The sequence below is a fragment of the Panthera tigris genome, chromosome F3 (assembly GCF_018350195.1).
Source record: "Panthera tigris isolate Pti1 chromosome F3, P.tigris_Pti1_mat1.1, whole genome shotgun sequence".
NCBI lineage: Eukaryota > Metazoa > Chordata > Mammalia > Carnivora > Felidae > Panthera > Panthera tigris.
Window position 1 is genome coordinate 57,438,326 of NC_056678.1, and position 13,843 is coordinate 57,452,168.

Below are 13,843 nucleotides of genomic sequence, written 5' to 3' on the forward strand. Positions count from 1 at the left end.
AAGTCAGATCATTTATTGTGGTAAAATAGGTATATAACAAAATTTACCATTTTAAGCATATGCTGGTCTTTATAATTATGTAATACAAAACGAGTACAACTGGCTTGTATAAGTTTAAGGATAAACATGACTGTAAACTCAACAGGTGAGAAGGGAAGTCTGCAGGTGTCAGAGAATAGCCTTCTGCTCTGAGGGCTCAGTGTACCCTCAGGTTTTATGGGGAGACAGAGAACACTGTTGAATTCAGCAATGGGTTATGTAGAGGTTGGTTAGAAGAGCTTCCCCGTACATTCATCATTGTGCTCCCGTGAGACTGAAGCTCACAGGATAGTTTCCCCGATGCAGAACTGCAGGTCAAAAGTGAAATGGTGACAGATATTGCCAATTGCCATTCAAAAAGGCAGTATAGGGGCACTCGGGTGGCTCAGTTGGTTGAGCATCCAACTTCCGCTCAGGTCATGATCTCATTGTTTGTGAGTCTTAGCCCCACATCAGGCTCACTGCTGGAAGCACAGAGCCTGCTTTGGATCCTCTGTCCCCTGCTCTCTCTGCCCCTCCCCTGCTTCTGCTCTCTCTCAAAAGTAGAAAAAATAAACATCAAAAAGGCAGTACAAATTTTACATTACCACCAGCAGTGTGAGAGAGGCCACTTTCATATGCCCTCCCATGCCTTATTATCAAACGCCTTAATATTTGCTTTAATTTGTTGGATGGAAATGGTATCTTGTCTTATCTGCCTGTCCTTGATGATTCTTAAAGTTGAGTATCTTTGAGTATGTTTGTTTATTGGCTGTTTCCATTTCTCTGTGAATGCCTATTCTTATCCTATGACCTTTTTTTCTATTTGGCTGTTGATATTTATTTTCTTGATTTGTAGCAGGTCCTTATACATTATGGATATTAATTTTTAAAATGTGTTTGCAAATGTTTTGTCCCACAGTACAGTGTAGGGGAGGCAATATAGTATAATGATTATCCACATGGCCACTAGAACCCAATTGCCCGAATTTAAATCCTATCTCTCACTTCTTAGTTCTATGGTCTTAGGCAAGTTACTCAACATTATGTGCCTCAGTTTCCTTGACTGTAAAATGGCAATAACCATAGTACCTACCTCACCTCATAGGGTTGTTTTGGCATGTTATCTCTTCACTTTATAGGGTTTAATGATTAAATGAGTTAATAGAGGTAAGGAGCTGACCTGTTTCAATTAGTGAAAACAAGTACTAATGTAGGTAATGAATGCCGTTTTCACTGTGTGTGTGTGTGTGTGTGTGTGTGTGTGTGTGTGTGTGAAATTGAAGCGGCCTAACACAAACTTTCAAAAAGCATGACAAAAGGTGAAAAGCTGACACCGAATGCTTACTATTTGCCACTTGCCTTCTTACTTTGTGGCATGTTTTTCCGTATAAAATTTTCTTTTTCTTTTTGTAGAAAATCAGTCTTTTTATTTATTTAAGCCAAATCTTCTAGATGTTGTCTCTTATGAATAGGAAGAGATATACTCTACAACGAAAAAGTAACAACTGTGAACTACTATGACCTGGACAACCGAATACAGGTTTCCCTCTGAAAGTAGAGTGTTCCTATGAAACCTTTCGTAAGCCTAAATGGAGTAAAGCAAAGAAACAATTACCATTAATTTATATGGAAAAATGTCTTTAGCATTCCAAGTCACCCAAAAATAACCTTTCTTAAGCTTTTCTGATACCTTAGGACACATGTTGCTAACAGATGCACAGAATAAAGGGAGATAGAGCACAGATGCTCATACACACAGTTCAAAGGGTTAGCCGCTGTGTGTAGTTCCCAGGGCAGGAGCTTGGTGGGGGGCCACTCTGGTTGCTTGGGTGTATGCTTGCTGCAAAACAAATACTTGATGCTATTTTCACTTGTTTTCCTAAGAGCAAAAATCCTTTTCAGTTTTCTTTCGGTTAGTGAAAACAGGTACTAATGCAGCAGATGCATGCTATTCCCCACCCACCTTTGTGTGTGTGTGTGTGTGTGTGTGTGTGTGCGCGCAAAACTGAAGTGACCTAACACAAACTTTACAAAAACGCGGTAGAATAGTGGGTTTCTGGGGCACCTGGGTGGCTCAGTCAGTTGAGCGTCCAACTTGGGCTCAGGTCATGATCTGATGGTTCATGGGTTCTAGCCCAGTATCGGCTCTCTGCTGTCAGTGCAGAGCCTGCTGTGGATCCTCTGTCCCATTCTCTCTCTGCTCCTCCCCTGCTCGCTATCTCTCTTTCTCTCTAAAAAAATAAACATTAAGAAAAAAGTGGGTTTCTTTCCGAAACCAGAGCTGAAGTCCTACACACTACTATTCTGTAGGAGTGGGACATAACAGGGATAATAGAGGACCTGAAAGTAACATAATTAGGTTGGTTTATAATATTGGTCCCGAACTGTGCACTCAGCTAAGGAGGCGTTGCCCACTAAAGTAGCCATTAGCTCCCTATGTTGTTGAGCGCTGGGCAAATCACTAGCCCAAGCTGAGATATGCTATATGTGTAAAATACATACCCAATTTTGAAGATTCAGTATGAAGATAAAGAATGTAATATCTTCTGTATAATTTTATGTTAATTACATGTTGAAGTAATAATATCTTGGATATACTGCGTTAAATAAAAATTATCTAAACGGGGCAGTGTGATTGAAATCTGAGCCCCTTCAGGCACGCCACACCTTGCCCCGCCCCTCAGAGTTAGCCCCGCCCCCCGCCGGGGTTGCCGCCAAGACCCGAGATGGCTTGATTCTCTCCGCCCCCGGGAGGGACCTGCTCCCGGCCTCTTCCGTGCCCCGCGCGCGTGCGCACTCCGGTAGAGCTTGTGGAGGTTCCCTGGGGTCCGTGTTTTCCAGACCCCGGGCGGGATCCTCCCGCGGAGGACCTGGCGCTCACCGGGAGGTCGGGGTTAGCCCGCCATGCGTTGGGGGCTGCACCCGCGCGGGCCGGGGGCGGCGGCTCTGGCCACGGCCCGAAATCTGTGGGTGCCGCCCCATCTTCGTTGTCACCCGGGATGGCGAGGGACGACGAGGAGGCTTTTGGTGCGGTCAGTCACCGGGACCAGTAACCAGCTGCAGAACTCGAGTAATGGCAGATATCGGGACACAGTGCTGCTGCCGCAGACCAGCTTCCCCATGAAGCTGCTGGGCCGCCAGCAGCCCAACACGGAGCTGGAGATCCAGCAGGTGGGCAGGGAGGCCCGGGCCGGCCTGGGGGCGGAGGGGAGCTGGGCCCTCGCCGGCAGCCGCTCCGGGTGACCCACACACCCCGGCAGGTAGGGCCGCGGGTTCTAGACTCCTTTGGGCGGCGACGTTGTGACCGGACGAGTGGGTCTCCCAACAGGGTTTCTTGCTGGAAAACCTCTAGGTGAATCCCTCAGTTGAAGCAGGTTCCAGAGCAGAATATTATTAAAGAGGGATGCTCGCATAGCAGCGCTGAATGTAAGTGCCATTTTTTAGGCAAAAACAAGTCGAATTTGGACACTTTTCCAGTGGTTTGTGAAAAGTAAATTAACATGGACACTTGTAAATAAAATTTTCGATTATGTGGGAAAGTTGAAGCTTACTTTTGTGGTGTCGTTGGGCGCCTAGTTGGAATTCTGACTTGTTTGCAGAACAGAGTAGCTGTACTTACTTCCTCAGAGTCCCCTTCCTAAACTGCACCTTTCTCCTGTGTTAGACTGAGTTTTCTAAGAGAAAATTCACTTCTCAGTTTCTGTACTTCCAGAGTTTTAAAAATTCTCCGTATTTAGCATATATTGGTTAAGTAAATTTGCTTAGCCTAGATATTTTTATGGCAGTTATCAGACTTCTAGACTCATAAACCTGTTTTGGCCATCTACTTTTTTTTTTTTTTTTAAGTTTATTTATTTTGAGAGAGAGAGAGAGTGAGTGAGCAGGATCAGGGGAGGTGCAGAGGGAGAGAGAGAATCCCAAGCAGGCTCAGCACTGTCAGCACAGAGCCCCGTGTGGGGCTTGATCTCACAAACCATGAGATCATAACCTGAGCCGAGACCCCCAGGGGTCTGATGCTTAACCGACTGAGCCACCCAGCTGCCCTGCCATCTACTTTTTTAAAGTGTCTTATTCAATACTGTTGTTATGCCAGGAACTGTGACAATTTCAGATGTTTTCTCGTGTAATTTTCACACCAGCTCTGTGAATTGGTTGTTGTTAACATTTTTTCAAAAGAGGGAACACGGATGCCCATAAGGGCAAAATGACTGGGCCAAGGGTACACAGTAGGTGAGAGAAGGGGGGTAGGGCTGCAGTGAGTGTTGTTGGGATTCTGACAGTAGCAGGTATTGAGGCCAAAGGAGAGCAAGGATAAGAGTGTGTGGGTGTGGGGGGGTGGGTAGTGTACAGGCCCTTCAGCATGGCTGGACTGAGGCGTGAAGGGTGGAGAGTGCCGAGAGACTGGCCAGAATTTGGTGCTCCTCAGCAGGGCCCTGTTTACAGTATAAAGAGCTCAGACCTCAATGTGAAGCCTATAGGGAAACTATTAAAAAGTTTTAAAAGATGAGGACTCAGATGTGCATTTCAGAAACTTCACCATCAGCTTTAGAGTTGAATACATTGGCATGGGATAAGAAATAAGCAAATGCTGGCTGTTACTTACGGTAAGATGCAGGAGTATGTACTTGGGTGATGTTCAGATATTATGGTTCTTTTTAAACAGAAATGTGGATTTTCAGAACTTTATTCATGGCAAAGAGAAAGAAAAGTAAAGACAGAATTTTGTCTTCATGATGGACCTCCTTATGCAAATGGTGACCCACATGTTGGACACGCTTTAAATAAGGTAATTGTAATTTAAGTTATAAGACCTGAGGGAAAAACCTTTATGTAAGTACACTTTACAAAGTGTAGTTTGCTTTTATGACAAGTAAATTTGCATTGATGCATAAAACTAAATTGTCTTTTTTTTTTGGTGAAAAACATGTTTTGTTTTGTTTTTTTAATTTTTTATTATATGAAATTTATTGTCAAATTCGTTTCCATAAAACTAAATTGTCTTAATAGAAAGCAGCAATAGTTTTAGTGCTGTATGGAAAATAACATCCCTGGTATTTGCTTTGAGCTTATTGTTATTTTAGATTAGTAGATATTTTATTCAGTAAATAATTATTCAGCACCTACTATGTGCCAGGCATTTTTCTGGACTCAGGTAATAGCAGTGAACAAAATAAAGATAAATCTTGTCTTTACAGAGCTTATGCTCTAATGAAAAAGACATAGTAACACAAAGAAGTAAAATATATAAATGTTAGATAGTTGCTGTAGACGGAATACTTGTTCTTCTCCTCCCGCTATTTATATGTTGAAACCTAATAATCTCTAATGTGATGGTACTTGGAGGTGGGGCCTTAGGGAGATGACTAAATCATGAGGGTAGAGCCCTTATCAGTGAGATTAGTGCCCTTACAAAAAAAAAAAAAACAACCTCAGAGAGCTTCCTTGTCTCTCTTAGCCCTGTGAGGGTACGGCAAAATGATATTGGTCTGTGAACCAGAAAGCAGCCCTCACCAGACTGAGTCTGCCGGCACCTTGATCATGTCCATTTTCTTTTTTTCTTTTTTTTTTTTTTTAAATTTTTTTTTAACGTTTATTTATTTTTTTATTTTATTATTATTTTTTTTTAACGTTTATTTATTTTTGAGACAGAGTGAGACAGAGCATGAACGGGGGAGGGGCAGAGAGAGAGGGAGACACAGAATCAGAAGCAGGCTCCAGGCTCTGAGCCATCAGCCCAGAGCCCGACGCGGGGCTCGAACTCACGGACCGTGAGATCGTGACCTGGGCCGAAGTCGGACGTCTAACCGACTGAGCCACCCAGGCGCCCCGATCATGTCCATTTTCTACTTGGACTGTTTATTTATCTTACTGTTGTGTTTTGAGAGTTCTTTATGTGTATAGCCTAGGTATTAAACCTTGTCAGATATGTGGTTTGCAACTATTTCTTCCAGTCTGTAGCTTGTCTTTTCAAGGTATATTGAAGAGCAAGTGTTCTTAATTTTTTCTAAGTAATCTCTACCCCGAATGTGGGGCTCGAACTCATGACCCCGGAGATCAAGAGTCACATGTTGTTCTGAATGAGCCAGCCAGGTGCCCCCTAGAAGTTATTAATGTTGATGATGAAGTTCACTTTATCAGTTTTTCCTTTTATGAATCATGCTTGTAGTGTCATGTCTAAGAACTGTTTCCCAGGCCTTCCATCCTGAAGATTTTCTCCCATATTTTTTCGAAAACTTTTACATTTTACATTTAAGTCCGTGATACATTTTGCATTAACTTTTATATAAGACGTGAGACTTACACTGAGGGTTGTTTTTTTCCCTATTGATGTCTGTCACCGTTTCTTGGCACTCTTTTCCCTAATGAGTTGCTTTTGTACCACTGTCAAAAAATCAGTTTGGCAAATGATTCTCCATTTTTAGATTCTCTATTTTGTTCCATTAATCTATTTGTCTGTCCTCGTAATACCACAGTTTTGGTGACTCTAGCTATAGAATAAGTCTTCAAATTGGGTAGTCTCTATGTTCCCATTTTACTGTTTTTCAAAATTGTGTTAATTTCAGCTCCTTTGCCTTTCCATATAGGTTTTAGGATAATTTTTTGACTGCAGTATCAGAGAAGGTAAGCTGAGTTTTGAGAGTACTAGCAGGTACTGTCAGGTCAATTGTGCGAGGTGGATAGTAAACGGTATGCAGTTTTTTGAGAGCACTAATTTTAACCCCCCTCCCCACCATTTTATTGAGGTGTAAGAGACATATAACACTGTATTAGTTTAAGGTATACAACATAATGGTTTGATGTATGTATGTATTGCTGAATGAATACCACAGTTAGTTAACATGCATCTTGGCACACGGTTACAAATTTTGATTTTCTTGTGATGAGAACTTTTACCACTGACTGTCTTAGCAACTTTCAAATATACATTACAGTATTGTTAACTATAGTCACCATTCTGTACATTCTATCCACAGAATTTATTAACCTTATAACTTGAAGTTTGTATATATTGACCACCTTCATTCATTTTCCCCCACCCAACCCCTGCCTCTGGCAACTATCAAACTTTTCTCTGTGTTATTAAAAAAAATGATTTAAAAAAGGAAAAATGATAAAATAGACTTCATCAAAATTAGAAACATTTTATGACTTCAGTTTTCTTAAGATTGCATATATAAGTGAGATCATCTGTATTTGCCTTTCTCTAACTTATTTCACTTAGGATAATGCCCTCAAGGTCCATCCATGTTGCAAATAGCATGATTTCCTTCTTTTTCATGGCTAGATAGTATTCCATTATATATGTCCACCACAGCTTCTTATCCATTCATCCATTGATGGGCACTTCGGTTGTTTCCACGTCTTGACTGTTGTAAACAATGCTACAGTGAACCCAGGTGCGCAGATCTCTCTTCCAGATAGTGATTTTGTTCCCTTTGGATATATACCCACTAAGTGGAATTGCTGGATCTTTTCTGGATCATATGCCAGTTCTATTTGCAGTGTATTGAGGAACCTCCATGCTTGTTTCCATAGCAGCTGCACTAATTCACATTTGAACCATCAGTGCACAGGGGTTCCCATTTCCCCACACCCTCACCAACACTTGTTATCTTTTATCTTTTTGATAACAGCCATCCTAACAAGGCTGAAGTGATACCTCATTGTGGTTTTGATATTCCAGATGATTAGATACTTGCAGCGACTTTCCATGTACTTGTTTGTCATTTGTATCTCCTCTTTGGAAAAACGTTTGGGTCCTTTGTCCATTTTTAAATCAGATTTTTTTTTGTTGTTTTGATTGTTTTGCCTTTGATTTGCATGAGTTCCTTATATTTTGGATCTTAAACCCTTATCAGATAGATGATCCCCAAATAGTTTCTCCTATTCCTTAGGGTTGCTTTTCATTTTGTTGATGGTTTCTTTTTTTTGGTTTTTGCAGTGAGGAATAAGCTTTTTAGTTTGGTGACAGTCGCATTTTTTTTTAATTTTTGCATTTATTGTTTGTGTAACAAAAATCATTGCTAAGTAAAGGAGCTTTTTCATATATTTTCTTCTAGTAGTTCACAGTTTCAGATCTTATAATTAAGTTCTTAATCCATTTCAGTTAAGTTTTGTGAGTGGTGTAAGGTAGAGGCCCATTTTCATTCTTCTGCATGTGAATATACAGTTTTCCCAGCATCATTTATCCCCATTGAGTTTTCTTGTTTCTCTTGTCAGATATTAATTGACAAGGACTTATTTCTAGACTCTTAATTCAGTTCCATCGATCTAGGTTTTTGTTTTGTTTTTCTGCCAATACCATACTGTTTTGATTACCAAAGCTCTGTAATATAGTTTGAAGTCAGGAAGTGTGATGCTTCCGGCTTTGTTCTTTCTCAAATTTTCTTTGGCTATTTGGAGTGTTTTGTAATTTATTACAAATGTTAGGATTGTTTTTCTATTTCTGTAAAAAATTCACTGGAATTTTGACAGGGATTGCATTGAATCTTTGTAGTATGGACATTTTATTGTTAAAATGTTTTTAGTGTATATACAGATATTTCAGCCCCTTGGTTAAATTTATTTGTTGTGGTTTTTATGGCACTATTATAAATGTGATGGGATTGTTTTCCTCCTTTTCTTTTTTTAACAATTCATTGTTAGTGTATAGAAATATTACTCCTTTCTGTATGTTGATTTTGTGTCCTGAAACTTTAATGAATTTATTCTAATAGCTTCTGATTGAGTGTTTAGGATTTTCTGTGTATAAGATCATGTCATCTACAAACATAATTTTAACTGCTTCCTTTCGTTTGGATGATGTCTTTTCTTTTTCTTTTTTCTTTTTGCCTATGTTCTCTGGCAAGACCTTCAATACTATATTGAATAGGAGTGGTGAGAGAGGGCACCCTTGTATTATTTGTGATCTTAGAGGAAAAGCTTTCAACTTCTCACTGTTGAATATGATGGTATCTGTGGGCTTATCATATATGGTCTTTATGTTTTTTTTTTTAATGTTTTTATTTTTGAGAGAGAGAGAGAGCGCGAGCATGCGTAAGCAGGGGAAGGGCGGAGAGAGAGGGAGACACAGAATCTAAAGTAGGCTCCGAGCTCTGAGCTGTCAGCACAGAGCCTGACATGGGGCTCGAACTCATGAACTGCAAGATCATGACCTGAGCCGAAGTTGGACGCTTAACCAACTGAGCCGCCCAGGTGCCACTGGTATTTATTATGTTGAGGTACGTTCCTCCTGTACCCACTTTGTCAAGAGTTTTTATCAGGGAAGGATGTTGAATTCTGCCACATGCTTTTTCTGCTTCTATTGAGATAATGCTATGATTTCTATCTTTCCGTCAATTAACTTTTTGTATCATTTTTGGGTGTATGTTCATCTTTGAATCCCAGGGATAAATCTCATTTGCTCATGGTGTATCATCCTTTTAAAGTACTGTTAAATTTGGTTTGATAGCATTTTGTTGAGAACTTTTGCATCTATATTCATCAGGGATTTTGAACTATAGTTTTTTATAGTGCCCTTATCTGACATTGGTATCAGGTAATGCTGGCCTCATTTTTTTGGATGAGTTTGAAAAGGTTTGGCATTCATTCTTCTATAAATATTTGGTAGAATTCACAAGTGGAGCTATATGGTCTTGGGCTTTTCTTTGTTGGGAGGTATTTAGTTACTGATTTGATCTCCCTACTTGTTACTGGTCTCTTCAGATTTTCTATTTTTTCATGATTCAGCCCTGGTTGGCTGGATGTTTCTAGGAATTTACCCGTTTCCTCTGAGCTATTCAATTTCTTGGCATATAATTGTTAATAGTAATCTCTTACGGTTCTTTGTCTTTTTCATGTATGAGTTGTAATACCTCCTTTTTCATTTATAATTGTACTTATTTGAATTTTTTCTCTTCTCAGTAAGTCTAGCTAACAATTTGTCAATTTTATCTTTTCAAAAAAAAAAAAACAAACACACCCTAAGTTTTGTTGATCTTTCCTGTTGTTTTCCTGTTTTCTATTTCATTTATTTCTGTTCTGATCTTTGTCATTTTACTTCCTTCTGCTAATTTTGGGCTTAGTTCTTTTCTAGTTCCTTGAGCTATAAACTTGCATAGTCTGGGATCTTTCTTGCCTTTTTATTTAAAAAAAAATTTTTTTTTAATGTTTATTTTTGAGAGAGTGAGAACAGAGCATGAGCAGGGGAGGGGCAGAGAGAGAGGGAGACCCAGAATCCAAAGCAGACTCTAGGCTCTGTGGTGTCCGCACAGAGCCTGACATGGGGCTTAAACCCACGAATGCGAGATGATGACCTGAGCTGAAGTCAGATGCTTAACTGAGCCACACAGGCGCCCCTCTTGCTTTTTTTCTTTTTTTTGAGTTTATTTATTTTGAGGTGGGGAGGGGCAGAGAGAGGGAAAAAGAGAATCCCAAGCAGCCTCCGTGCTGTCAGCGTAGAGCCAGATGTAGGGCTCAAACTAATGAACTGGAAGATCGTGACCTGGGCCGAAATGAAGAGTTGGACACTTAACCAACTGAGCCACCCATGTCCCCCTCTTTCTTGCTTTTTAAGGTAAGCAGTTATTGCTATAAACTTTCCTCTAAGAACTGCTTTTGCTCCATTCCCTAAGGTTTGTTTGGTATGTTGTGTTTCCATATTTGTTTGCTTCAATATATTTTGGACTTCTTTTTTAAATTTTTTTAAAAAAATATTTATTTATTTTTGAGACAGGGAGAGACAGCATGAACGGGGGAGGGTCAGAGAGAGAGGGAGACACAGAATGGGAAACAGGCTCCAGGCTCTGAGCTGTCAGCACAGAGCCTGACGCGGGGCTCGAACTCACGGACCGCAAGATCATGACCTGAGCTGAAGTCGGATGCTTAACCGACTGAGCCACCCAGGCACCCCTTGATTTCTTATTTGACCCATTGGTTTTTCAGAAATGTGTTGATTATTTTCCACATATTTGTGAATTTTCCAGTTTTTTCCTATTATTGATTTCTAACTTTATACCATTTTGGTATGAAAAGATACTTGATGGGATCTTAATCTTTCTACATTGTTAAGGCTTGTTTTATAGCCTAATATATGGTCCATCCTGGATGGTGCTCTGGTGCTCTTCTGCTGCTATTAGATGGAATGTTCAGTGTTTATCTGTTAGGTCCATTTGATTTAAAGTATAGTTCAAGTCCAATGTGTCTTTACTGATGTTCTGTCTGTATGACTTGACCTATTCATTGTTGAAAACGGGGTATTGAAGTCCTCTACTATTATTGTGTTCTTGTCTTTTTTTTTTTTCCCTCAGATCTGTTAGTAGTTAGTTAATGTATTCAGGTGCTCTGATGTTGGATGCATAAGTTTTTAAGACTGTCATATCCTCCTGGTGAATTGACTCCTTTATCATTATGATGACCACATCTCGTTAACAGTTTTTGGCTTAAAATCTGTTTTGTCTAATATTTCTCTTTGGGTTTCCATTTTTGTGGAATCTTTTTCCGTCCCTTCACCTAATCCCTACATGTGTCCTTACAGCTTACACGTGAGTCTCTTATAGGAGCACAGTTGGGTTTTGTTTTCTCATCCATTCAGCCACCCCACATCTATTGATGGGTGATGTAATCCATGTACATTTAAAGTAATCATCGATAGGCAAGGACTTACTCATCCCAATATACTGTTTTCTGTTTGTTCCTCTCTGTCTTCCTTTGTGAATTGATGATTTTTTTCATAGTGGTATGCTTTGATTTGCTTCTCTTTTTCTTTTATACATTTCCTGAAGGTTTTTACTTTGTGGTTACCATGAGGCTTACATAAAATATAACAGTCCTCTAAGCTGATAGCAGCTTAACTTCAGTCACATGCAAAAACTCTATCCTTTTACTGCCTCTAACACATTTTATGTTTTTGATGTCATAATTTACATCTTTTTATACAGTGTATATACTAGCCAGTTATTGTTGCTATAGTTATCTTTTTTTTTTTTTTAACTGGAAGCAAATTCAATGTCCACCAATAAGTTTATTTATTTATTTTGAGAGAGAGGGAAAGAGAGAGCACGTGTGTGTGAAGTGGAGAGGGGCAGAGAAAAGGAGAGACAGAATCCCAAGCAGGCTCTGTGCCATCAGTACAGAGCCCATGCCGGCCTCACATTCACAAACCGTGAGATCATGACCCGAGCCGAGATCAGGAGTCAGAAGCTTTAACTGACTGAGCCAGCTGCGCTCCCCACTGTAGTTATCTTCAATTCTTCTGTCCTTTGGTCTTTATATTAGAGTTACACCATAAACGCACCAACATATTACACTATTGGGGTATGTTGAATCTGACTATAGACTCACCTTGATTATTTTCATGTGCTCTGGTAGTAAATCGCATCCTTTTATTGCAGCTTGAAGAGCTCCTTTAAGAATTTCTGAAATTTTGACTTATATGGCAGGTCTAGTGGTGGTGACTTTGTCTGGGAAGGTCTCTCTCCTTCATTTCTCAAGGACAGCTCTGCTGGATCAAGTGTTCTTGGTTGGAAGTTTATTTACAGCATTTTGAATGCGTCATTCCACTCTGGGTGTGCAAGGGTTCTATAGAGAAATCTGATAGCCTCATGGGAGGGTGTGGGGGAATCTCTTAAAATTGACAAGCTTTTTTCCTTTGCAGCTCTCAAGGTTCTTGCTTTGTCTTTGATTTTTGACAGTTTTATTATAATGTGTCTTTCAGAAATCTCTTTGGGTTGCGTTTGTTTGGGAATGTATGAGCTTAGTGAACTTGGATGTCCATGTATCTCCCCAGATTTAGGAAATTCTCAGCTATAGTTTCTTTGAGTTTTCTGACCCTTTTCCCCCTCTCTTTTCCTTCTGGGATTCTCATAAAACATATATTTTTTAAAAAGTAGTTTCAGACTAGTTCTGTAGGCTTTCTTTATTCCTTTTCATTCTTGTATCTTTTGTACCTTTGACTGGATAATTTCAAATGATCTGTCTTTGATTTCACTGATTCTTTTCTTCTGATGGGTCATGTGGGCTGTTGAAGCTCTCCATTGAATTCTTCAGTTTAGTCACTGTATTCTCCAGCCCCCAAATGTATTGTTGGTTCATCATTGTTTTTTATCTTGGATTGAACTTTTAATTTTACTCTCATATTATTTTTCCGATTTTGTTAAATTGTACATGTCTGATCTCTTGTTGCTCTTGGAGCATCTTTAGGACAGTTATTTTGAAATGTTTGTCAGGCATTTTATGGATCTTAATTTGTGTGTGTGTGTGTGTGTGTGTGTTTTATTAGAAGTTTACTTTGTTCCTTTGGCAGTATCGTGTTTCTTTGATTCTTCATGATTCCTGCAGCCTTGTGTAGATGACTATGCATTTGAAGAAGCAATCACCTCTTCGAGACTTTATGGAAAGAACTCACATATAGATGGGGGCACGCTGGAGTGTGCTGTGGTGCAGGGTGTAACTGGGATTGCTGCATCTAGGATTTTCGATTGACTTTTTTTCCTCCCCCTGGCAATTCTAGGTTAGGGATGGGGCTGGTGTAGTATCTTGTCCGCTCAGGCAGTTGGGAGCACGACATCAACAATGGTGTGATCGTTGATTAGATCTGTGAATGGTCCACCATGGGCGTATGGGCTGCTGGGGTCCTCAGCAGTGCCTTCAGGTCCAATGGCTAAGGACCAGGGCAGGTGGTGGTGGTGGCCTGATGCCTTGCCGTGGGAGCCAATGTGATGGTAGGGGCCAGCCGCAGACACAGGCAATGGGGAGGGTCAGAGCCAGGAGCAGTGTCCGGGGCCACCGTTGGTCAGATAGTCAGCTCAGGGACCCTGGCTGTTGGTTTGGACTCCTGTGACTG

General features: G+C 40.3%; 1 protein-coding gene across 1 annotated transcript in view; it reads left to right on the plus strand.

Moving 5' to 3' along the window:
- The first annotated feature begins 2,814 nt into the window (after positions 1-2,814).
- Positions 2,815-13,843, plus strand: part of IARS2 (isoleucyl-tRNA synthetase 2, mitochondrial) — a 66,361-nt gene continuing 55,332 nt past the window's right edge. The window contains exons 1-2 of the mRNA XM_042975510.1: positions 2,815-3,192; positions 4,685-4,807. Of these exons, the coding sequence (XP_042831444.1) occupies positions 2,926-3,192; positions 4,685-4,807 (390 nt within the window). The 5' untranslated portion in view covers positions 2,815-2,925. The remainder of the gene's footprint in view (positions 3,193-4,684; positions 4,808-13,843) is intronic.